The sequence below is a fragment of the Silurus aristotelis genome (assembly GCF_946808225.1).
Source record: "Silurus aristotelis genome assembly, chromosome: 11".
Taxonomy (NCBI): Eukaryota; Metazoa; Chordata; class Actinopteri; order Siluriformes; family Siluridae; genus Silurus; species Silurus aristotelis.
The window spans coordinates 6,678,066-6,705,857 of NC_139584.1; the positions used below are offsets into that span (position 1 = coordinate 6,678,066).

General features: G+C 36.6%; 1 protein-coding gene across 1 annotated transcript; it reads left to right on the plus strand.

The window, feature by feature from the left end:
• The first annotated feature begins 529 nt into the window (after window positions 1–529).
• On the plus strand, window positions 530–27,531 carry traf1 (TNF receptor-associated factor 1). Its single transcript, XM_083555234.1, has 11 exons — window positions 530–1,725; window positions 2,348–3,448; window positions 6,921–7,002; window positions 8,396–8,494; window positions 12,659–12,820; window positions 15,652–15,705; window positions 15,883–15,951; window positions 16,241–16,666; window positions 20,184–20,361; window positions 23,652–23,800; window positions 26,790–27,531. Exons 2-11 carry the CDS (start codon window positions 3,258–3,260, stop codon window positions 27,006–27,008), a joined length of 1,629 nt encoding a protein of 542 aa, XP_083411360.1. The 5' UTR covers window positions 530–1,725; window positions 2,348–3,257; the 3' UTR covers window positions 27,009–27,531.
• Window positions 27,532–27,792: the final 261 nt, after the last annotated feature.

Sequence of the window (27,792 nt, forward strand, 5' to 3'; positions counted from 1 at the left end):
TACTATTCAGTGATGTGCTTAAATGCAGGACTGTTCATGCAATCTGCAGTTCAAAGCCATTGTAGCAGACGTGATATTAATTGTAAGTACCTTTAAGTATGTTTTGGTTGTTCTTGTGGAACCATCCACAGCTTCACAGAGTGGTCTTCATAAATAAAGTGAACTCCATCCAGAGGTATGGGGTCAGGATGAATTAGGCAAATTAGGCAAAAAAGGATGTAAATAGGGACTTAAGCAGGACTAGCTATGGCAGCATATCTAAAAGTGAGAGTCAGAAGGTAACAGAGACATGAGGGACCTCTGGGATAAAAGATGTCCCAAACACACCACCATCAACAAACTTGAGAAAACATGTGAGAGTGGAGGGATGAAAGAATCCAAACATCCCAGTTCACCAAAACACTGTATATTCATGATGCCTCCAGATCTGCTCTGCCTTCTTTGCCTTTATCTGAGAAAAAAATTGACTTTAAGTCTAGACTTATACCAGTGCTCGAATTGAGTCAAGTCTTATGGGGGGTCCCCAGTTGTTGGGGTGGGCAGGATGGGGGTTCTTTCTGTCAGATTCAGCTATTTAAAGTGTTTAAGGGACTGTTTAAGACTGTTTTAGTTAAAACATCAAAAGGATGGCAAAGTATCAGGCGATGTCAGGGAAAGAATACGTGTTAATGCGTAACTTTTCCACCTAGAACCAGTGGTCTGTCTGGTTTTTTGGTTGCAGTTGACAGCCGATGGCCATCTTTTGAGTGCAAACTCAAATATGTACTTGATTTCTTGCCAAATTCTTCCCTCAAATATGGGCTACTAGCTTCAAATGAGGGTTTCTTTTTTCTGAGCACTTCTGCATAACCAGGCCAATAATAATGAAAAATTTGTAATTTAAGTTGAATAAAAAAACCCTGACATGGAGTAAATATTGTAGAAAGAAAGAAAATTGAAAAATACCCCTTAAAAAAGTCAGTAAGTTTTCTTTTCCCAAGAGGCAGTTTGTTACTCTCCATTTCACAGCTGCTTCACGTAGCGGCGCCAAACAAGCAGTAAATGATATCACGTGTATGGCGGTTTTTAGATGTGGGGGTGTTTACATTTTAAAGACAAGACAAATATTTAAATAAACATGCTTATGTCACATGAATAATTGTAAATAATTAATTCTCAAAATTTACCATAGCCTAACTGCTTGAATTTAATCAGATGTGTAATTCATATATTTTTTACTAAAATAATCTTGGGGACCCCCCCCAGTCTATTTTTTACTTGTTATGGGGGGTCCCTAATGCCTTATGGGGGTCCTGGATCTCCCCAATTCCCTCCCTCAATTCGAGCACTGACTTAAACACTAAGACAAGCTCTTTTTACTGCTGTACATGCTGAGACAGAAAGACCATCCAGAGATACCACATAATCAGAAAGTCTACTTTTAGCTACATGTGGTCCTAGTAAAAGGACTTGAGAGCCTGATGTCTCTCATGTAACTTTTCCGAAACATACAACTGTGTATTGTCAGCATAGCAATGTAAGCTAATACCAAAAGCTATTAAAAAAACAGAATGCAACAATGTTTACCCAATTATTAATACTATTTATACCAATTATACCCAACTATTTATAACCAATCATCTTACTGACCTGTTTTTAATGAACGTGATTAGTTGAAAAATAATTCTCAAACTGTTTCATTTTAATAACAAATTTTCCCAACTTTGTTTTGACTTGTTGGACATTGTTCAATAAAATGGTAAATTTCCTCAGTTTAAACAGAGTTTTATGTTTAATATTGATTTATGAGATGTGCATATCATTGCATTGTTTTTATTTACCTTTTACACAGTGTCCCAACTTTTTTGGAATCGTGGTTGTATTATTATTATTATTATTATTATTATCATTAATAATCGCCTCAGGAGAGGGAAGCAGTGCCCTGCCAATGCTGTTTACAGTGGAGGTGGGGAGCTGTTGACCTCAACTGGGGATGTAGTTGGACGGTGGAAGGAATACTTCGAGGATCTCCTCAATCCCGCCGTCACGTCTTCCATTGAGGAAGCAAAGGCTGAGGGCTCAGAGGTAGACTCGTCCATCATTAACTTACACCAATCAGACATAACTTTATAACCAATGACAGGTGAAGTGAATAACACTGATCATCTCTTTATCATGGCACCTGTTAGTGTGTAGGATAAATGAGGCAGCAAGTGAACATTTTGTCCTTAAAGTTGACATGTTAGAAGCAGGACAAATGGGCAAACATAAGGATTGGACTTTAACAAGGGCCAAATTGCGACGTCTAGACGACTGGGTCAGAGCATTTCCAAAACTGCAGCTCTAATGGGCTGTTCCTGGTCTGCAGTGTTCAGTATCTGTTGAAAATGTTCCAATGAAGGAACAGTGGTGAAACACTAGTAGGTGGTCATAATGTTATGCCTGATCATTGTATAGATTTATGCATAGGATGTATGGCAGATATGTCAAATTCAAAGCCCATGATGTCAACATCCCCACCCATGAGGTAATATCATATGTCTGATATAACTAGAAGAGTTGGTTTCTGTGGGTGCCACAGTTTCTATGAAACGATGCCTTTCTTTGCTTACAGACTGGGCAAACGCCCTGCATGTTTCGAAGGCCATATCTGTGTGGGCAAAGTCACCGATGCCCACCTTTACTCTATCAATGAATCTGACCCTCAAACATGAAAGAATGACAGCCGGGAAATTATATGGGTGAATGTGCATGAAAACAGAATGTACTGCTTTACTTCCTGTTGTTTTTTCACACTTCATTCTGTCTGGCTTGTTGTTCTTTACATGTTGAAAGTATTTGGCTTCTACTTAGACTTAGTATTTATTCTCTACGATTGTGCTGGACACCACTGATATGGAGGACTGCACGCAAAAGTGAAAGTGTCAGTGTGGTTTACTTTGGGGACTTTCCGAGAGCAGGAAAGAGAATAGAATAGGTAAGAAGACGGGGGTTAAAAATGATGTATTCTATATATTAAAAAAAGATTTTTTTCATACAAAAATCAAAATCGAAAGAAAAAATGATGATAACGTGCTCATCTTGTTACTCTGCAGAAGAGCTTAGTAAGAGCTTGTTATTTCCGTGGGGGAACCCACAGTAAAATCTAGCCGGAAAAAAAAAAAAAAAAAAACACCTAGATGACGTCATAAATTTCCCGCAGCGTCGTCGCGCTCGTGAACAGTGCCGTCACTTGTGCTCAGGTTCGCACGCGGCTGTATTGTTCGAGGCTGCACGGAATGGCGTCGTCTCCTCTCGCGCCCAGCTCCCCGGGAGAGAACGAGTATCCGTCCGGCTTCCCGCAGAGCATCTGCGATGAAGTTCCGGCGCAGAAGTACCTGTGCAGCCACTGCGACTGCGTGCTCAACGGCGCGCACCAGAGCGCGTGCGGCCACCGCTACTGCCTCGCGTGCGTCCACTGGCTCATCAGGTAAGCACGAGCTTCACCGCCAGGGCCTGCGGGCATCACTTATTGGGCGACTATAAACACACCACCGTCTCATTATCAAGCACATCAGTCAAAACAAGAAAAACAACAGCATTATTTTCATTCTTATTATTTTACTTTTTCATTTTTTTTCGCCAAAAGCTTCCTTTGATCCTGTTCTGGCTCATTTTTTATGTTTCTGGGGTTTGTTTTTGGCATTTTGGTCTATTTTTTACATGCAATTCTCTTATGATATTAGAAAATAATTGGATTAATAGGTACACTGATCAGACATAACTTTATGACCATTTTGTCTTCAAAGTTGATAAAACAAATGGGGCGAACGTAAGGATTTGAATGAGTTTAATGACGGCCTGATTGTGACGTCTAAACGACTGGGTCGGAGCATCTCCAAAGCTGCAGCTCTTGTGGGATGTTCCTGGTCTGCAGTGCTCAGTATCTATCAAAAGTGCTCCAAGGAAGGAACAGTGGTGAACCGGAGACAGGGTCATGGGCGGCTGAGGTTCATTGATTCACGTAGGGAGAGAAGGCTGACCCGTGTGGTCCGATCCAATAGAAATTGCTGAAGAAGTTAACGCTGGTGACGGTCGACGGTCAGAACTGTTTCGATAGCAAAAGTCGGACCAGCACAATTAGGCAGGTGGTCATAATGTTATGTCTGGTCGTTGTGTATATTAATGATTAGTGTAAAAGGCATGCAACTTGAATCCTGGGTTATCCAGTTTCATTTTTCTCACATCTCATAATATGACCTCTGACACAAGGTACATGCCTGATCCCTGATTAAAAACAAATTTCACAGTCGACATCCATGATTCAATAAATACAGAGCGCTACTATATTACTGCACTTCACACAGATCTCAAAAGACGTCCCAACCCTACTTTCAAGCAGGGCTTCATAACCAAGGGTTAAAAACAAAAACAAAACAAAAAACGATGCTAAACCCACTTTACAAGTGTGAAACGTTCACTCTACGCAGGATTTAAAACGATAACCCCCCGGTTTCAGTGTACTATGAGAAGTTTTAGCAGATAACACAGTTTGGGACAACACAGGACATTTAGGACAAAAGTCCATAGTTACAAGGTGAAAACCAGTAGATAGTCAACTTGGTTAAGAGATCATTTGTTACTTCCAACAATTACTAACTGCTTGCATTTAATGGATCACACTACATTCCCAAATGTGCATTCATGTGCTAATAAGGCTGTGGATCAAATATCTATAAATAAATTGTGTTGTCAACAAATCGTAGCAGACGAAGGACATTCGTCATGTACATCCTGTTTCTCTGGAAATGACTTTTACAACACGCTCTGCATACTGTATACACAGCAGTATTGGGTGCGAATCAGACATTTTGTACAGATCTTGTCTTAGATTTGTCTTTTTATGGCTTTTGCATTATTAGGTTTAGAAAAAAAAGCAACGAAAATACAAACAACAGTCAGAAGCAGTAGGGGATTCAGGTCGTTCAAATTTTTTAGATCAAGATGTTTAGATAAAAGTGTACTTTCTTGCAAAAATGTACACGTTTTTAAAACAGTTTGTCAAAACTGATTTTTCTTGAAAAATAATACATAATTTCTTTACTGTATTTCTCTGTGATGTTTTATGTATTGCTGTGTATAAAGACACACAAGATAGACCCCCCCCCATACACACACACACACACACACACACACACACACACACACACACACACACACCATGAATAAATTATCAACCTTTAGAAACCTAGATGCTGCCATGTTTATCCTACAGTAGCTGCTGTGAGTCTTGGATTTCGGATAATCTGTGTGCGTTTTTTTATTGACTGTTGGACGCATCAGATTTTGTTACAAGAAGTCTCCTGTGGATTCATTATGATGGGGAGGCAAATGAAGTCAAAACTTGGCATTGACATTGTGGATGACTTCATATGGGATGTAAGTTGTAAAAAAAAAGTTTAAAAAGCATGCGCACGTGTGTTTACATAAAATCACTCACGCAAAGGAAAACGCACGAACGGCATTCAAAGGGGTTCCCTGCGTGTGAAATCCCCTGTGAAAATTTCACATGTGAATCATCGACAGCACAATTCAGAGATTATGCTCAGTTCCTCCTGACATCGTGAAACATATGCAAAGAGGTACCGAATGCTAAATAGAGATAAAAAAACAAAAAACAACCAAGGGTGATCCTCAAACATATTTCTGTTTCTGTTTCACTGTGCGGCTTCAGGACAGAATGCGGTACCCACGGGATCATGGTACTTTAGATTACCCCGTTTGTGTCGTTACATAATTCTCGCATAGTCACTTTTTAACAAAGTTATGGATCATGTGAAAATGTATGCGGTTCATCTATAAGGATTCGCTGTTACTTGCACAAGGAAGAAATCCAGTTGTGAAAAAGTGACACAAACATCACACACTTTGTGTCTCGAATACTATATGCACAAAAGTTTGTGGACTTTTGACCATAAGATTTGTACAGTATGTGCTTTTCAAACATCCCAGTCCGCATTTAGATCCCGCTTGCTGTTAGAATGACCTCCACCCTACTGGGTAGATGTTCCACAAGATTCTGGTGTGTGTTTGTGGAGATTTGTGTTCATTCAGCTACAAAAGTGTAAGTATGGTGATGTAGGTGATGTAGGTGAGGAGGCCTGGGGTGCAGTCAGCTTTACAATTTATCCCCAAAGTGATTAGTGAGGTCAGAGCTCTACAGTTGGTAAACTTTCACTCCAACCCATGTAAACCATATCTTCATGGCTTTGTTTACAGGGGCACTGTCATGCCGGAACAGGTCTAGGTCTCCTAGTTAAAGTCAATTGAAATTCAATGTTAATCCATCCAAATACATCCTACAAAATTGTGTCCCTCCAAGTTGGTGGTAACAGTTTGGGGAAGAACCACATACGGTTGGAAAAGTAATAATCCCAAGAGTTTTTGTCCATTTTGTGTAACTTGTGCAAACCCCTATCTTATAGGACACCCAATCGAAACAAAATAATTAGCAGGCATGCAAATAATAATGTGTGTGGGGACTGTGAATAATAGTGTGTGGGGACTGCTGCAAGAAAAAAAAAGTACCGTTACTTTGGGGAACATTGAAGGTACAGAAAATGACTGAAAGGTTTCCAAGAAATATGATTAAGAACTGTAAACAACTAGTAAACATCTAGAGAATAAAAAAAAAAACGATTTTAAATTAGGGTATTTATTTAGATATTTTTGCGTATTTATGCGTCGTTTGTTTAAGGCTTTTTTTTTTTTTTTTTTTTTCTCCATTTGTTTGCTTGTCGAATGATTCAATACTTAATTTAAAGGTTATTTATCGTCTTCTTTCTTTCTTTCTTTCTTTCTTTCTTTCTTTCTTTCTTTCTTTCTTTCTTTCTTTCTTTCTTTCTTTCTTTCTTTCTTTCTTTCTTTCTTTCTTTCTTTCTTTTTTCTTAAAAAAAATACAGAAACAACAAAAATCTTACGTGCACTAAATGTAAAGAGGACCCAAACCAGCAACAGAACCAGGACTTACTGACTCTTGACCAGGTACAGTATAATCACTAGATCATTTTTATTCTGTGATTTATTGATCCATTACTCTTAAGTAGCTGCTTCATCGCAGTCATTGCACCTCTTAATCATGTGCCGTACTGCTTACGGTCTGTGGCTTAGTTTATTATTTTTTTCATGGGGAACAAGACTACCAGAATATACCATTCACAAATTCAAAATCTTTGGCAGTAAAACAAAAAGTGTCATATATTTACTGTAAAACTAGGTATCGGTTACTTTGCGGTGTTTTATTACTTATTGCAGCTTCAGGCTCTGGCTACTTCATGCAGCAGTGGTGAGAGACCACCACAGGACCACTCCTGATATATTATTTGGGTCATTCGCAGCACAGCAGTGACTCGAACCTGATAGTAGCATCTCACATGTTCCTGATATGAGATTTATTTAAAAACACCTTGGTGTCACTGCTGGGTTGAGAAACCTTACAGAATGAACACATATTAACTTCTAGTGTCTGTGTCGAGGAGGTGTATATGGCATGTGCATATAAAACACTCCCACTAGCATCATACACACTACCATGTTCATTGGTGCTTTCTATTGCTTCAGGTCATACAGGGGTAATGACAATATGCGCTAGTCATAATAATTTGTGTAGTGAAGATCGAAATAAGTTCACCACTGCCAGCAAATGTCAGTATTTTCTGACATTAAGAATTTTACAGTGGAGGTGGTAATTTTGAGTATGACATCATACCACAGCCATGAAAATGTTGTGTGTACACACACATACACACAAACACATGCATTCGGGTTAACAACAGGAATGGAAAGGGAAATTTTGAGCATCGAGAAGGTCGATTCTATGGCATCACGAAGATGCTTTAACCTAGAGTGGGGAGGAAATATGGTGGTGGAGAAATCTCGACCACATACTCATCATCATCATTTCTTTTCTGATCAGTCTACCAATATGTTTTTTTTGTTCAGCATTAGCCCTGTGAGTTGCAGAGAAACTCAATCTGAAATATTAATTTAATCATTAATATTAATCATTCAAAAAAATCAATAAGCAAGTAAAACAAAATGGGAGTGTTTTAACTTTAAAAAAAAATAAAAACAATACTTATTAGTATATTATAGGGTCATGACCCCTAGTTTTAGAACCATAACCTACATTACAAGTGCCTCCTGTTTGATTTTCCTTCTCTCGATTTGGATATTTGTTCATCATACATTCTATAGTTCCTTAGCTACTGTAATGAATGGGATTGAGTAAGGAGTAACGTATGTTTGGATCCATTCCAGCTAAAGAAAACAACATGAAACAGTTATACTTACAGTCAACCGACTCGAGTTACAAAAAAATTATGAGTCACAGAAGTGCTTGCCATAATTTCCCCTGTTTTCTTCTTTTTTCTTGCAGTTCTTCAACGACGCAGCGATCAATAAAGAGATTCTAGCACTGAGAGTGCACTGTGCTAACCACGGCTGTACCTGGAAGAGCACCCTGAAGGACTTTGAGGTACTTTCCTGTGTGTGCATAAAAAAACCCACCATCTAACAGACAACCTGCGTAATTGTAAATGGCAGGTCATGATTGAAGAGAAAATAAAGTTTTTACGATAAAACCCAATGCAGCTGACCTTTTCCCAGGGATCACCCAGGTTCTAGGTTTGACAATACCACAGCACCATAAAAAAGTTTTGAAGCAGATTGATTAGTCTAGATTTCGTTTTCTATAACGGTAATGCTACTGTATAAACTAGTGCTTCACATAGAAGCTAAAGGGTTTACAGAAATATACAAAATGATTATTATGTTAATATTAAACGTATATAGAAGGCGTCTCCTGTTTCATTGCTTCATCAAAAAGTTTCATGGGAAAGTTTTCTGGAAAGACAACAGTAGCATGCTGTTTTAACTTATAGAGATAAAAGATGCGGTTGGTGAAGTACCAGCTTGTTTTATGATCGTTTAACAGGATTTAAAAGATAAAAAGTACGAAGAAAAAGAATATAATATAATTAAAATAATATAAAATGTAAAAAATATTATAATTTTTATTCTAAAAAATTATTATTCAATCATATTTTTTTTTATAATAATTTTTATTATATATTTAAAATGTTGGAGTTTTATAATCTCTGGCAACGGAGCCAGTTAAATGGCGAATGAGGCATCTGTGAAGTTAGCACTTAGCCACTTTAATCTAATCTTAGCACTGTACATAAAACCTATTGGCAGATGACAGGTGTAATCAAATTATTTTCGGCTTGCCAGATCTTCCTGGTTGCCAGAACAGCTAAAATAAACGAATCAACAAAATGTGTTAAAACAATATATTAGACACAAGTTGAGGAGAAATACATTTATATAAATGTGTCAAAGGATCTCTACACATTATAACAGTAAACAAGGCAGATATTTTGCTGAAGCCGCTTGACATTTATAGAGCTTATATGCCATTTATCTACAGTGAAAATGCGACATGAAAAAAAGAATTTCCTGTAGAAAAGCTTTTGTTTATGTCTGGTTTTAATCTGGTTGACATTTTGGTGAGGAAAAAAAAGATGTTTTGACTGCATTGTTTGGCTTCAGTCAAGTTGTTTGGTCTGAAACAAATCTGCAAATTTACTGTCAATGTTCTTTTGCGTTTCTCTTAATATTCCTTGTTGTTAGGGTTTTTTTTTTTTTTTTTTTTTACAAATCTTGTGGGCTTCTACTTTAATTTGAACCCTGATGCAAAAAAATAATTTATTACACCTAAAAAAACAGACTTCATGTTTAGTTTCTTTTCAAATCATCAAATCACCTAAAATCTAAATTCCCAAACTTTTGAATCTCCTGTAAACGCCTTTAACCACAATGATTTGGAGAAAATTCTAATCAGCCTTACGTTAAGTGAGAGTTTTGCTTGAAGGGAATGTTACTACTTACATATTACTTATTTTCTGCTTTTGTACTTATTATGAAGACTTTTGTCATTGTCACACATTGTCACACTCAATGTATTAACACTTTCAATAATTAGTTTGAGTTCCGACAGTCTCACTTCTAATTAAAAAAAATTTTATTATATTTTTTCTGCTACAAATAATGAACTAGATAGCAAAGTTGTAGCCAGTCACAAGTGCTAAAAACACTAAAAAATCACCTGACCCCAATGAGATTAAACAACAGCAAGGATATGTAAAGTGATTTAATTTGTACTAGATTTATACAATATGGTTTTGGTTCATTTCGCTTATATGATATATCATATATAAATTGACATTTAGTTTAACCTTAAATCTGACACACAATATCCCTGCAGTTCCATCATGAACCTCTAGGGGCACTTTGGGGAACCCATGGCCCTGGATCAGAAGGCTTCTCACGCTGGTCATTTTCTCCAATTGCATACGCATTCATGAAAGTTTTTTTCTATCGTGGCATAAAATACTATGTGGGAATTATAGTAATAACTGATACTGTGTTGGCATGTTTTGAGGCAAGAACAGCTACAGAGAGGGCACTCTCAAAACAAAAGAGTAGAATAGAGGCACATCAATATCAAACCGTTTTTGCATGTTTTTTGCCAGGTCATTTTGATTCAAAAAATTATTAAAATCAAAAGATGCCGTACAGCACCTGCATTGGGAACGCTAATGGCCACCTTTTACTTTTTGGCTGGAAAGGTAGTTTGTAGGCATTCTCTCTGCTGCCCTTTCTGTAGTTTTCACATTTACACTGAGAACAGAATCATTTGAAGTTAAAGTTGAAAAAAAATTAAAAAGAACACTATTTCACAGTTCCCAATTCTCCTTTTAGTTTTGTAAAATTTAATGAATAATTAATTGCACTTACTGAATAATATCATTTAAGGCAAGTAGCTGAGTTTATCATCTGGTTTAAACGTAATGATTGATATATTATTTTTACTCTGGAGTTTATACTGTTCACACAAATCCGATTTACTCTAAACTTTAAAAGCAAGTGCTACATATACACAGTGTAAAAATTAGAGTTATTGATTTTTCAATTCACAATTTTTTATGAATTTTATTAAATATTTTATTGAATTTTATTGAATATTGATGACCAGTTTGTGTTCAGAGAGATTGGCTTCCAAAATACAGAATAAAATAGTGTTTCTTCCACATAAGGGGTAAGAAGGGAATGGGAGGGTGTGATATTTTTCAATGTGCAGTCAGGAACAACTTGCTGGCAGTGGCAAAAGCAAAGGTGATATAAAAGAAAATTTCAGTAAATAGCAATAAAATTGTAACATTTCGTAACAATACATTACAAACTTATGTAAACTGATGTCTACATGGCTGAATTTTTTCACCTTTGCTCCTGAAAAAAACCCAAAACAGCATATTTCATGACTTTCTAGTTAACATTACCTTAAACACTTTTGTAGCTAAGTGTTAGATTTGGCACTTAGTTGTAGGTAACTGTTTGTAAGCCAAAAATATTGTCCATTTTTATCTTTTTAGTCCCGTTTGACTATTTTTGGCAGAAACATTTGGCACTGCCAAGAAATATACAGTAGTTAGCAGATGTTATATATAAACTTGTCGAACATAAGTCTAAAAGTGTAAATGTACACCAATTTCATGCTCATTTAAAATGAGGAGAGTCCAGAGAACATGTAAATTAAAGTAAACATTGCATGGCAGTATAATATTGTGTATTGTATATTTACATGTAGTCTGTTTTGAAAATGAAATGTGATATAATTTTTGTAAAAATATATGTATGTAAAATAAGGATATAAATTTGGGTCTGTTTCCTCGCTGACTGAAAGACACACAGGGGATATGGTTTAATTTTTACCCGGCATGCATAAATTAAAAAAGTGGGCCTATCTTATTTCTTCATACTTTCTTAATAGATCGATTTGGCAACCCCAGCAGTGAAGAAAGGTCATAAAAATGGCCATAATTAGCTCTTCCCATAACACATACCTTCAGGCCAAAATGAGAAATGAGATGTGCACTTTTACATTTGGAACCCAACCTGAAAATGAGATCTGCAAAGTTTCTGATCTGATGTAATTGGCCATTCAGGGCCTTTGAGACACACTAACCTTTTAGCTCAGCTTTTTTATGGTCTGCTGGCCTACATTACTACTAAAGGACACCACTGGAATGTGGTTTGGATATAAGAGCTGGATTTTGTGGTCACCTCATTGCACAATCCAACCGCAAGCACTTCTCCAAAGCAGTACAGCAGCTTTTTAGCTTTTTCAGTTTCAATAAATCTGCCAGTCAGAAAGCAAAGGCATGTTTCTTTTCCTCTCGGCCTACTCGTCTAGCTTCTAAAGACTTTCTCAGTGGAAGTGGACAAGCTTTTTAGATTCCAGTCAACTTTCACCATCTTTTAAATCTTTTGTCTGATTTTTTTTATTGTTTGACCTTGTCTCAAAAAGTCATTTCCTTTTTTTCTTTTGAGCTAAAAGACATTATTCAGATGTGATTTAGTCCTAAAGTGCTCTTTGAACATAAAAAAAAGGAATATATAAAATTGACATTTTTACTGGAAAATGGGGAATATATTCGTATAAAACTTTAGCCCACTTAAAGTACCACATACATGTTAATTATCAAAACTGCATTTGCCCTTCTGGAAAATGGAAAATTGAATTGTTGCCAGCGCTATTTCTGAAATATCCTGATTGTAGCTTGTGAACATTTTGCAGGAGCATCAGAGTCAGTGTGAGTATGCGCTAATCCCTTGCAATGTTGGCTGTGGCTTGATGGTTCTAAGGAAAACTTTGGCCACTCACCTGGAGAAAGGCTGTCCCAATAATAAGAGCACATGTCCTACATGTTCCTGCCCTCTGACCCCTTCAGAACTTCAGGTAAGAACTTCTAATATTTGTACAGTGACTCGAATAAATATTCACTCATACTTGAACTATTGCACATTATATAGAGTCACAGGATGGAATTGAGATTTATGCAGTTGGGATTATATGGCATGAAGGTTTGACTCATGATATTAAAAGGGATGGGAAAAAATAATATAGTTTGGAAAATTATTGCAAATGTATTTTCTCTTATTGCTGTGACACCCTTATATTAGTTCTGCTTCACCCTGAAGTCACTTAATCTTACATCCATTGTATTTAAGGATATGAACTGGAGCAATGAAAAGAGATTCTAACACTAATCTTATGTAAGTTTTACTGAATTGTGTAGTTTTTGTAGAATGATCAGAATCAGAATACAATATTCATTATGCCCATAGGGAAATTGTTGTTTTGCAGTAAAAAATAATGTTATATATAAAGTATAAATTATATTAATTAATTAATTTCCAATCTTATTGAAATAAACTGTATGTAATGTGTAGCACCAGTGAAACTGATGGCAGAATATACAAGTTATTGCACATGAAACTATTACGTATTATATTATTATTATTATTATTATTATTATTGCACTGAAATTATTGCACATAATTGCCCAATATATTAACACTACATAAGTGTGGCATGAAAATCTATAACTATAGTCCTATCTATAAATCTTGCACCACTTTATAGCTTTACAAGAATGTTCTAACAATTTTCTAATTTTCTAAGCATTTTTTATCGGTTATGTCGACTTTTTTTTATGTCGCCGAACCCTGATATCTCGAGCACAAGGGGGAAAAATTTGCCATTTAACGTCTCGCTGCAGCCGCAGAAGAACTCGCGAAAGTGGCGGAAAAATCAAACCTTACAGCTGCTCCAGGTGTTGTATTGTATACTGGTGAATCTCTGCTGTTAGTTACTGCACATATGCCTTTTGTTGTTAAATGTTAAAAGGCGAAAGTAGAAGCGCGGCGCTGAACAGCACACGGGAGAATGTGGGATGAGCAGCAAAAGCATAGAATGAACACCGGCAGGATCGGGGGGGAATCCGCGATATGCTTTGGGAAGAAAAGAGCAGCCGGTGAGAGAGTGCCGGTGGGAAGACATGTACCGGGATACACATGAGCGATAACAACGACCGCCGTGAACCAACATATACCAACAATAACGGACAGTGAGAGTGTGGAAGTTTAAATAGGAGCTGGTGATGATGCTAAACGAGCACCATATGTGCGCAATTGAAGCCGGGAGCTTCAGAGAAAGGGCCGAGAAAACACCTGACACGCTGAAGGGGGCGCCGAAGGGGGCGTGGCAGGTGGATTCCTGACAGATAAACATGTACTGTATGTATTTTTATAACATGCCTTCATCAAACAAATCGCGGCAACGCTGTTGTGTAAAAAACCCCTTCAAAAACATGGGCATGCACATTCTCATTTATTAACGCACATCATGTACATAAAGAAATTTCAATCACGTTAATATACTGCCGCCATTTTGATTTTCGTTTATCTCGATCATCGGTTACCTCGATGCTTTTTGGCGACCCCCTAGGACATCGACATAACCGGGTTCCACTGTGTATATATATATATATAAATATGACCCAGACTCAGTACACATTTTCCAGCCGTGTCTGGAGCGTTAAAGAAGACAAGAACCTCGTGTCAAAAACGTCTTTAGATTTCATGTGAAATTAGCAGGATTGATCATAGATCTGTGTGTAGGTGTTTGTTTTTGTTGTGTAGCTTGTTGCATAGATAAAATCAGATTTTGTGTTTGATGTTTAATTCAAAAGAATATTTGAAATAATAAATTCAATAAAAAGGACATGGACAAAAAATTATGGGATGCTTTGTAATGATTCCAATGTTTGGTCAATATTCGAAATCGTCGCAAATTTCAAAGATTAGTTCAAAACATCACTTTAATCCAGTTGTTCATATATTCTTTTTTTTTTGATGGCGCACCAATAAATGTGTCCACATCTGCAATTGTATATGAGGGAGAGAATAGAATATAGTACTATCTTTAGAGTTTTCGAAAACACAGATATTGCCTGCCCTCATAGAGTTCTCGTCTTCGCAGTAGCCAGACAAAGTTTGAGGGGTAGTGTGCCCTTGGTGAAACCCCTGTGGGTGCCTGTAAGCTGTAGAATCTCCAGAGCCATATTTCTTCTGCTGTCATGCAAACTGATCCTGAAGCTCAGGGACATGGATTAGAGAAGCAAAAGAGGAAAGATGTAATAAAAGGTTTAAATCTCAGAAGTCTGACACTGATTTAATCTACACTTAAAGAAGACTTTAGACTTTCAATGACTAAAACTTTTTAAAGGGATTTTAAACAGAGAAAAAAAATAATAAATTGGAAAAAATATATATATATTTATATACACATACATACATACATACATACATACATACATATACATGTACATACAGTAATCCACCGCGGTTCAAATCTCGCTACCCCATTTATTATTGGAGAAAAATCGGAGATTTAAAAAAAACTTCAAATGTGAATAATCACAAATGTTAATAAATAATAAACTACTTTAATAAAAAACAACAGACATTTTTATGTCTTGATAGATAGATAGATAGATAGATAGATAGATAGATAGATAGATAGATAGATAGATAGATAGATAGATAGATAGATGTACATATTATATATGAATATATAAGTATATATTATATTTTATATATAAAAAGAAGAATTCCTCAATTTGTCACCACTGGTGTACTGTTAATGGAGCGCTAAACAGCGGTAGTGTATTTTTGGTGAACATTTTGAAACCAGTGAGCCCAATTTAAGCTTTTTTTCTCTTACAGAAGCATGTGTGTACCAGTGACAAGAAGGCCACGAAAGGAGAAAAACGTCAGAAGGTGAAAATAATAATAATAAAAAAGTAAAAGTTCAGTCAGTAATGAAACGTTAATTTCTACGTTTTTGGGTGATAACATTATATGGAGCGTAATGAAAAGGCTTGGATTGTCTATGTATATTGTCTATGTGTGTGTATGCTTAAGATTTAGAAAGATATTTGTTAAATTCTTTCGCAGGATAATAAGCAAGGAAATACCAAAAAGAAAGAGGCGTGTGTCTTCTCTGACGTTGGGTGCACATTTAAGGTAACTATTAAAATGATAAAATTATGAGCAAGCACCGATTTCCCTTATTATTTGATGTTATTTCCAGTTAATTAGGAAACTGTTGAATATTCTTAAATTAAAGGTGCAGTAAGTAAAAGATTTAATGTGTTGATAGACCTATAATAATTATGTTATTACAACAATGCATTTAAAATGTTTCTGTGCAATTAATTTGACTAGTTTGTTTTATTTTAGACTATGTTTTGCAATTTTTATTTGCAACAGCGTTAAACATGAATAAAACTGACGGCCCATTTGGTTACTTCAGGGAAGTGTGGAGAAAGTGCGAGAACATGAAAACTGCAGTTCCGCTGTCCACCTCCAGTTAATCCTCGAAACCCTTAGGAGCATTCGAGTTTCTGTTCCCACCCCACCTGAGAGGAGTGTGCACTTCCCAGGCTTAGATATGCTCCTCCACGGCCAGAGCACACCTTCCGTGAGTGCTGAGTCAGCTGATGATTTGGAGGTCGACGGAGGCGACAGAGGAGGGAACGACATGGCACTCAGCCTTCACGATGACCAGGCTGAGCTTGAAGTGGGGCAGCAGCTTCATGCCCTTCAGCAGAGGCTGCAGATCATGGAAAATATCATCTCTGCACTTAACCGTGAGGTGGAGAAAACCCAGGTCACAGTGGCAGCCATTGACAGAGACTCCCAGAACAGCATGCAGCTGGTGGAGCACTTGGGGAACATGGTATGTCATTTGGGATTATCATTTATATGCTTTGATTTAAATTTGACGTGATTTATAAAGGACCAGTCGGGTCAAATGATTCGCTTAGGCAAGCTTTAAGGGATTAATGCATTGATTGTAGCCTTCAGTATCCAGTGGTGGACAGTAACAATACAGTAAATGTAATTCATTCCTGTACTTAAGTAGCTTTTTTCACGTATTCTTACTTTACTGAAGTATTTCCATTTGAGGAGACTTTAACTTTAACTTCACTACATTAAAATCTCAACTGGTCAAACACGATTGCACGCTCTGTTTTAAACTTGTTTCCATTGTCGCTTGCTGGTGTCTACTGATCATCAACATACAGTTTGGCATCAGTTCAACATCAAGAAGAACATTTCGAGAGGAATAATTGATGACAGAAACTACTGACTCGAACTCGCCAAACACCTGTGGCCTTAGTTTTGGACTCATAATAATTCTATTCGATATCAATCAGCGTTTGACTCATTAATATCATTCTATTAGATTGATGTGTTAAGTGTAACATTTCAGTCCTTTTACATAAAATGTGTTGATTAAACAAAGAGTCTTGTGACAACAATGATAATAGGAACATCATAGCCATAATAAATCATAGTACTGTAGTAGGGCTGCTGCTATCGATTATTTTAGTAATTAAGTACTTTAACGAATATTCCATCGATTAATCGAGTAATCGGATAAGAAGTGACTTTTTTTCTTTATTAAAAAGCAAAACTAAATAAGAGAGAGAAAATAAGACGGGTCTCTTAAAATGAACAAGTCGTTTGTTTGTTTTTTTTGTTTTTTAATTACTTTTTTTTTTTTTGATGAAATCGCATAGAAGAATATCTGTGAAAACTGAACCCATTGAGTGCATTTAATAGCGATATTACATCAAAATACAAATACAGTGGGTTTAAAAAGTCCCTCCGCAGTGTAGAGTAGGTTATGGGAAAATATTAGTTTAATGAAACTCACAATTATTCTCACTCGCGTATTTATTGATTAAATCTCGCACGGTATCACGATGTGGTTTAACTCGGAAAAGCTATTCGAAATTTTCCACGCTCGAAATCCGTGTATTTATCGCCAGCTTTAAAACGGTGCTCCACGCGGCCACTGCTGAGGGACCTCTTAAACGCACTGTTTATTTGTATATAAATTAAAATATAAATCCCCCGCTTTACCGAGGTTGGAATCTCACGCCCCCGGTTTATCGCGGAATTGCAATTTGCCACATAACTCATTAGTTTGGCTGATTTTCCCGGTCTCTCGCGGATAGCATGATAGACCAAAAAACGTATAGGGGATTGTTTATATTGAGTTTTATGTTGAAAAAATATAATGTATTAATTAAAATATGATTTTTTATTATAAAATTAAGTAAAATTTTAATACAGTACAGTACTGTAAAAATAAAATAGCGTTTTTGTGGTGGCGTCCGTTTATTGCGTTTTTTTTTTTCGTTTATTGTGGCGATAAACGGGGGGTTACTGTACTTTAAAAACGGTAACCGCACTGTATGGTGTTTTCTTTGTTTTAGTTTGAAATGATCCCAAACTTTGGAACCTTTCTGGCGTTTTCTTTGGCCTGAATCTTCTCCTCGTCCCTCGCAGTTTTCTGCCTGTTCCTCCATTTTTCGTTTTGCAGCGTCTTCTGTGTAACCTGTCCAGAGTGCGCCAGAGTTTAGCAGGCGGTGTGTCAGTAATAATGGTCCGTGGGAAACACAGGGCCCCGTGTTTAGTTAAATCAATGAATTTTTGTAATTAAATTATTTGAGGAATTGTTACAGCCCTTATAGGAACATTATAGCCATAATAAATCATTGTACTTAAGTGATTTCGAAGGCAAATACTTCTGTAATTTTACTGAAGTGAAAGTTTAAAGGAAGCACTTTTACTGAAGTAATATTTTACCGAGTGTACCTCTACTTTTACTCAACTACATGATTTGTGTACTTCGTCCACCGCTGTCAATATTAAAGAAATATGGAATTATAGCTTTGCTTTGCTATACTATATCACCAACTAAACCAATGTAGCATAAATTGAATATCTATTTATTTATTTATGACAATCTAGCATTTCCTCTATATCATAATTCCCCCACTGTTTCTCGTTGCGTTTTGGCTTCCCTCATTTACTAATTAGTTTCAACTTTCCTTTTGTTTAAATTGCAGCCTAACGTGATTAGACCCCATTGCAGAACACCATTAACGGATTTCTCGCTTGTTATCTCTTGCTGAAAGTTCATTAAGGATGCCATAAACCTACCAAAGTGCTTCATATGAAATACCTTATCTCATTCCTGTAGCACAATTAACGGATTAAAGCGTGCGGTCTTCTCATTGCTGTCACGTTGAAGCGTTATTTCATAATCAGGGTGAAATCTGTGAGTTTGTTGTTTCGCCTTGTTGGGCATTTATGAGAGTTTTTCCTCTAATATAATGGGTATGATGATTATACAGTAATGATATAATGATAATCACCTACCAGCTATTACAGTCAAACATTTGGAGATGTGGATTCTTTATTATTAGAAAATCTTGGAACCCGCTTGGTAAAGTAGATGAGTATGGTGAGGTCAAACGTGTGTTTGGATCATTACTGAAGGCACCAATAGTAAAAACAAGAGGTTACATTTTGCCTGCTATTTACTCATTAGGCAGGAGTTTATTTAAAAGCATGTTTTTAGTGCAAAATCTATTCAAAAGCGAATTAGCAGCACTCAGCAGAACAAACGGCCGGTCAGGACATTTTGGGTAAACACAGCCCCCCAGTTCCAGGAAGTACATTTATGTTTGTTTTAATTAGGAAGCAGTTTGACTCCGTTGCAAATTATTGTTGCTGGTAATGCTAATTAGTTTAACAAAAGCTGCTCTGGCACCTGTGCGCAACACAATCATCTCCTCCTGCTCTTTCATCTCAATCAATAATGTAAATAGTCATTACAGCTGTCAAAATCCTTTTTTTTTTCCTGTAAAACAAACGAGTTATTTGGGATTATTTTCGTCCTGTTTCAGGTATGGCCGTCGTTCTGCAAATAAGATGCACATGTGGCTGACTATAAACTAACGATTTAACACAGAACGCAATTTAGCGTGAAACATGCTATAAAATCATTTTGCTTGTTTGATTTACATTTCCCGTAGACATAAATGGAGAGATTCTTTATTCGGGACTCCTGTGGGTCTCTATAATAGTATCAGCGGGTGACTTTGTGAGTCTCGGCCGTAAGCTCGGAGCGGTTAGGTGATAAATCCGTTTCATTATCGCACGCAGCCTGTTATCGGTCCGGAGATGTGTAGCTTTAGCAGGATTACATCCTTGCATCGACGGTGTTCATTTCAAGAGCTGGTACTCATTGATAAGATCACAGTGCAGTGGAAGATTTCAGAGTTTTTTTGGCCAGTGTATGGTAAGTGTGTTCAGTGTAGGGTTTAAAAAGCTACACTGGATTCGAGGAATGTCCCATTTGACAGCAGAGGCCTAGATCGTGTTTTGTTTTTTAGATCGCGGAGCAGCAGCAGAGAATGATCCGGAAAGACATGCACATCGCGTCCCTGCAGCAGAGCATCAACGCGCAACAGGACGTGTCTTACGATGGCACATTTCTCTGGAAGATCTGTGATGTCAGTCAGAAGTTAAGAGAAGCAGCCACAGGGCAAAGGAGCAACCAGTACTCACCAGGTACACACACATACACACATACACATAATAAATTGAAAGTCCACTCTGACGTTTTCTATAACGTGCTTGAAAATAGCCTTGGCAATGGTGTCCAGACTGAGAAAATGAGCCAGTGAGCTGGGGGTGTACACACCGGGCCCCAAAATCAGCCGTGTAAGTCATGTACTGTAATATGCATTCAAACTAGACTTCCACAACCATGGTCTTTTCTCTTCCATTGAAGCACATATACTATTCAGTATTTTTGCACACCGAAGAATCAAACCCATATGAGCCTTAAAGAGTACCTGTAAATAATACTATGAGCAAAGTATTCCACACTTAGTCCCATTTTGCTCTTCTAATTCCCTCCACTCTTCTGAGAAGATGTTTTACTCGATTTTGGCGTGTGCTTGTGGACATTTGTGTTCATTCACCCCAAGGGTGTTAGTAAAGTCAGATACTGATGTAGGGAAGATGAGGAATCATGGGGTGCATTCAGTGTTCCAATTTATGCCAAAGGTGTTCAACAAGTCAAGTTCAGAACTCTACAGCAGGCCTTTTAAGATTTTCCATTCCAGCCCATGTACACCTTATCGTCATGAAGCTGACTTTGTACACATTGACATGCAGAAGTTCTCCTAGCTCAAGTATTTTTCAACATTGCTAGCTTGTAATTATTGTGCTAGAATATGTTCAGTATTCGGTGTAACCCTGCCCAGGAAAAAGCACTTTCTGAAGTTAAATGAGTTTATACAGTTTGTAGTCGTGTGCTTCTAGTCATTATGGGAAGAGCATTCCTGCCTTTGTTATCAGTCCAATGTGTTTCGGACAAATGCCTTATATTAGATTTAAAAGGTTTCTTATTTAGAAAAAGAATGACTGGAAAGAAAATGTTTCATTTTTCCATTTATATGTGGATTCAAACCTTTTGGTCTAAAATATAGACATTCCATGCTTCAATGATTTGCTAAATTACTGTATTTAAAGTGGGGTTTTTTTTGTTTTGTTTTTTGTTCACTGTGTGTTCTGTGCTCAGTCAGCATTTAATTTCAAATTCATTTTTATAAATAGCACCAGATTTGAAACAGATCAGACCAGTGCCATGTACAACATCTATCTATCTATCTATCTATCTATCTATCTATCTATCTATCTATCTATCTATCTATCTATCTATCTATCTATCTATCTATCTATCTATCTATCTATCCATCCATCCATCCATCCATCCATCCATCCATCCATCCATCCATCCATCCATCTATCTAATCTAATCTAGTTTTGTTTATTCATAACTATTATTATTATTAATCTAATTATTATTATTGTTATTAGTAGTAGTAGCAGTATGTTAGACAGTGCAACATTTTTAGGAAAATTTGAATGCAATCTTTCTTTCTGCTGTAGATTCTGGTTGGAAGATTTTGATTTCTTTCTGGTAATAACAGACTGCAAGGCAAATTTCAGGTTTATATTGATGCACTCGTTCTAACATGTCGTAATTTTTTTTATATTAACACAGGAACTTGCCAGAAATGTCAGATGCTGCATGCAAACAGTTTTTTAAAAGTTATTTTTACAAAGACAGTCAACTAATTATTGAAAAGGAGTACGTTTTCTACAAGGCCATGATTCTAAACGTTTATTAAGCTTGTTGTTAATTAAGATTATTAAGCTTTTTTATGAAGTTTTCTGTCATTTAGGTGTTCGATTTTTCTTGTTAACATGACAAGCTGTACTACTAAACTAAACCAATTTAGTGCATTTAATTTCCATATTACATCAAAATACAAATATATTAATAAGAAATCATAAATAGAAATATATAAATACATCTCAGATTACTAAAAAAAAAAAAAAAGGAAACGCACTGGACAGTGTTTTCTTTGTTTTAGTTTGAAATGATCCCAAATTTTCAAAATGAAGTTTTTCTTTGGCCTGAATTTTATGGACGCCTGTTTGTGGCACATAAAAAAAAAACTTCTAATTCCGACTTCTCGCAATTCTGATTTAATTCCTAACAATTCTGACTTTATTTCTTGTAAACATCCTACATTTCTGGTTCATCCGCCGGTAACCATGTTGGCGGCCTACAGTTTGAAGCTGTCGGTGTATGAACGAGGCTCCTCTGCTTCTTCTGTCCTGTTCCGCCTCCTCCAGAGCTGATTGTTAGACAGAGTTCTATCCAGGGATCGGAGGCTCAGTTTAATACCATGCGATTCTATTGACTGTAGCCCATTTCATTTTCAATGTGTAAAGCTTTCTGGCAGTACAGTGGGGGTGACGCTGCCCGATTGGCTAAATCATGTCAGAATTGCCAGAAATAAAGTCGGAATTAGGCAAACTTTTTTTTATGTGGCAGAAACAGGGTTTCATATGAATCTTCTTCCTCGTCCCTCGCTGTTTTCTCCCCTTTCTCTGTTTTTTTACCCCTCCAGAGCGCTCCAGAGTTTAGCAGGTGGTGCTTCAGTAATAACTATCCGTGGTGAAACACAGTCCTCCGTGTGTAGCTTAATGGGCTAAGCGATTTTTTTGTTTTCGTGCCACAGTGACAATGCACTAAATCTTGATCTTTTTTTTATATGCCTGGTGTTGTGTGTTTTTAAGTTTAATAATAAAAATATGTTTCAAAAAATGCACGATGCAGAGACTAAACAAACTAAAGTTGCAGTCCTGAGAAAAATCAGATTTTAACTATAAAAAGAATTGCATACAGTACACGAGTACCGAACTGAAAGCCCTGTTCCAAAAAGTTTTGGTACAAATACGTGTAACATTACACATCTATCTATCTATCTATCTATCTATCTATCTATCTATCTATCTATCTATCTATCTATCTATCTATCTATCTATCTATCTATCTATCTATCTATCTATCTATCTATCTATCTATATGTACACATGTATAGACACGTGTATATATATATACGTATGTATGTATGTATGTGTGTATATATATATATATATATATATATATATATATATATATATATATATATATATATATATATATATATATATATATATAATATTTTATTTCATATATTTAATTGTCATAAAATAATTTATAGCTGTTTTATCTGATCTTGACCACATTAAATATAACTTTGAAATGATAGAATGACGATTCTTTAAGGAATTAATAAAGGTACAGTGTTACGAAATGTGTGTATTGTGTAACATTATTAATAAAGCACTTTGGGACATGCTGTCTTGGAAAAAACTTCGAAAAATATAAGTCCAAACAAGCAAAAATGTTCACATAACAGGAATAAATACATGGTGTTCTGTCTGTGTGCTTTCAGCTTTCTATACATCCAGGTACGGATTTAAAGTGTGCATGCGTCTGTACATGTACGGAGACGGAGTGGGAAAAGGGACGCACATCTCTCTTTTTTTCGTTATTATGAAAGGAGAGTATGACCCACTTCTCTCATGGCCTTTCAAACACAAGGTAAGAATGAATGATTGTCTCTCAGCACACAATAACCTGCAACTTACAAATGATGTATAACCCCAAAAATTCAGACACTGTAACTAGAGCTCCAGACAGGATTATTCAGATTTTCTTCACTGGACTCTGTTCTCTGGATCTGGAATAAAATCCTTGTTGCTATGGCTGCAGTTGACACAGCAAAACAGGTCGATATGTTCTGGCACGAATGCAAACGGTTTTGAAGTGACGGCGTCCAAAAAATACAGACCGCAGTGGAAATCAAATTAAAATGGAGAGATCGTCTTGTCAAGAATATCACCATCACTGTATATTTCGGGACCTCAGAATTATAAACGTTTTTAATATTTTCAGCCAACGCATTCTGTAAGAGAGAGAGATTTCAGGCTTTTTTTTAGAATTTGAATCAGTCTACGTATGGGGATATTATTGGAAAACTTCGGAAAGTGACAGATTTTCCTGCAATCTGTTTCTCCACAAGTTCTAGTATTTTAAAATCCGCTTTTGCTGCCGCAACAAAAACGTTGCCTTTAAACACTGCATAATGTCGACATGGTGCTGCTTCGAGGCCTGAATTCATGTGAGGTTATGGATATTTCATAGGAGACTGCAGTATGCTTTTCAGGAGAGAGAGGGTCTGTGAGAGAAAGACTATTTCTCATGGCTATAATCTCGCATACACTATATAGACAAAAGTATTGGGACAACCCGACTTTTCCAGTCTTAGTTGGAGGCACACGATTGTATATGATGTCCTTGGATGCGGTTCCTTTTCTTGAACTAGGAGACCCACACTTGTTCCGAAAGTTACGTGGAAGATCTTGAAAGGTCTCCTTTGACCTCAACCCTGCTGAGCACTTTTGGGATGAAATGGAATGCTGCCTTATAGCTGAATGATCACAGATTTCCATGACCACACACCAAAATCATCTAGAACATCACCCAGAAGAGTAGAATGGGATGTTTAGAAATGTGTTAATGCTTACGGCTACCGATTCACATACAGAACATGAAACCCAGATAAAACACATACCTGGGACGGACTGCAGATCATTGATAATGCATCTTCTTCTTCTTCTTTCGGCTGCTCCCATTAGGGGTCGCCACAGCGGATCATCCGTCTCCATACCCCCCTGTCCTGTACATCTGCCTCTTTCACACCAACTACCTGCATGTCTTCCCTCACCACATCCATAAACCTCCTCCTTGGTCTTCCTCTTTTCCTACTTCCTGGTGGTTTCATCCTCAGCATTCTCCTACCGATATACCCCATGTCCCTCCTCTGCACATGTACAAACCATCTCAATCCCTCCTCCCTCACCTTGTCTCCAAAACGTCCTACATGCACACACTCCTCGTTATATCATCGCACATTACACAATTTTGACTCGACTAACACGACTAGGAGTCGACGGTAAACTCGTGTGTACATTAAAAGTTCGGCTTTGCGCTCAAAAACAATCCAAACACAGTCAATAAGACGGAGCGATCATCAAGCTTAGTAGCAGCGAGGCTTCATGAGACTGCTGCCGATCAGTATAATAAGGGGCGGTATTATAATAAATTATTTTAACCTCGGTTACAAATGTCCCCAGAAGAATTTGTCCTGTTTTGTAGGCAAAATATTGATAACTTTTGTATTTTTTTATTAACTGGCTTTTTATTTGTGAAAGTATTCTTACTGTACAGCATTTATTTACACCTGCCTAAAGCGTTTGCCCAATACTGTATATTTATTATATATATGGCAATAAGGCAGGACCACTTATTAGTGCATTTGGTATCATCTCCTCACAGATTTTTTATTTTATTTGGTGTGAATGTGATGATAGATGCTATGTGCCTGCACAGGAGTTTTCTTTGGAGTGTGCGTAATACAATCAATAAATATTAGAGTGGAATTGCAATGTTTACGGTATGTGTAATCGGATCGAATTGATTTGGCACCCGGAAATGGCCGCATTTAAATATATCTGTTATGTTCATTGGCAAATCTTTGCGGTATCAATTTTCGCAGACCATGTAGTTAGAGCCTCATTAGTTGTGTGTTATTCTTCAAATAGAGATTTTATTGGTGTTTAAAAGTATAAACACAACTTAAAATATAATAAAAAAGCTTGTATATAAAACCTGTAAGTTATTAGATATGATCGAATGCCCTGAGCAAGACCTTTATAATACAATAAAGTTGTAGCAATACAGGAATAAAGTCGTAGCAGTACAACAAAAAATCTAAATATTTCGAGAATAAACTCGAAAATTACCAGAATAAAGTCGAAATTATGATAATAAAGTACAAATATTTGTATTAAAGTCGTAATGTTTCGAGAGAAATCACAAAATTGCCAGGAACGTTTCGCTGTTTTGCATAAAATGGATGTGGAGGATTTGGTTAAATCCTACTTCAGGTTAGGATTTCGCAATAATGAAAATTCATGTAAACAAATTACTCTATTTTCATAATTTGGACTTTATTTTGAAGATCTTGCGACTTTATTCTCGCATTGCTCCGACTTTGTTCTCGTAATTTCGACTTTCTTCTCATATTGCTATGACGCGATTCTTGTAAGTTTGACTTTTTTCTCAAAACCTTACGAATATGAGAATAAACGAATTTATTCTCATATTGTTACGACTTTAATCTCGTAATCTTAGATTTTTTTTTTTTTTTTAATGTGGCACTAAAATGCCATCATAATTATTATTGGTTTATTGGCAAAAAAATAAAAAATGTGAAAAAACTTTTCTTTTTTTCTTTTTTGGGCCTCTTCTCAGATTTTAAATAGGTTTCCTAAAATACCACACAAAACCTCTTGCTTATATTTGGCTAACTATGTAAAAATAACTTTGCTCCAGTCTGATAGAAGCTTTGAGTCTTGCTTCCTATGGAGCTCTAGGACTGATTCTGATATTACTTTAAGTGAGACAGCAACACAGCTTCCTATTCACCTACAGTCTGATGTGATGACGGCCTTCTCCCTCTTTCTAGGTGACTTTCTTCCTCATTGACCAGAACCAAAGAGAGCATGTAATCGACACCTTTCGTCCTGACCTCTCGTCCGTGTCGTTCCAGCGGCCCGTTTCGGAGATGAACGTGGCCAGCGGGTGCCCTCTCTTCTGCCCTCTGTCCAGGCTTCGATCTCCGAAGCATGCGTACTGCAAAGATGACACACTTTTTATCAAGTGTGTGGTGGACCCTTCATCCTGAATGATGAGGATGTTGAGGAAAAAGGGACTGAGGTCAGGATGAGCGGGCTGCTCCTGCTGAAAGTCCGACTTCGACAAAAGTGCACTGAACCATCCGTTTGTGGTGGTATATAAATGCTGCATAATGTTGACATGTTGTAGGTTGAATTAGGGTCTAGTTATAGAACTTTAATTATTATTATTATTATTATTATTATTAGTAGAACTATTTTGACGTTTTTTTTGTATTATATATGGCAAAAATAATAGAACTGACTTTATAGAAGTATGTGATTTTACAGAAAATTTCTGAAAAACAAAAAAAACATTTTGAGGTAACTGTTATTTAGCAGTGTCACTAGAAAAGCATATTGTTTAACCTAAAAAAAGTCATAATTCAATCTTTGATACAAAAATAGATTATCAGTGGAGTCGTTTTTAAAGGAGGCGCCGCAGTTCTTTCTTAATTAGAAAAATTGAAAACATTGTCACAGTATATACTGTATATGTATATATTAGGGCTGTCAATCGTTTAAAATATTTAATCGCAACATTCGCCCATTATTATCTGTTCTAAATTTACCTTAAATTTATACTTTTAAGTTTTATATTATAAATATATATATATATTATACGTTTTTAAATACTCTAATCAACATAGGCATGGACAAAGATAGATATTTTATAGAAATATATGTTTATTATTAGTGAATATTCTTGTAAATGTTTCCACGTAATTGTGGTGTTTCGATTTCCGTAAATCATCAGGACACCAAATGAAACTTTTGCTTTGTTTCCACACAGAC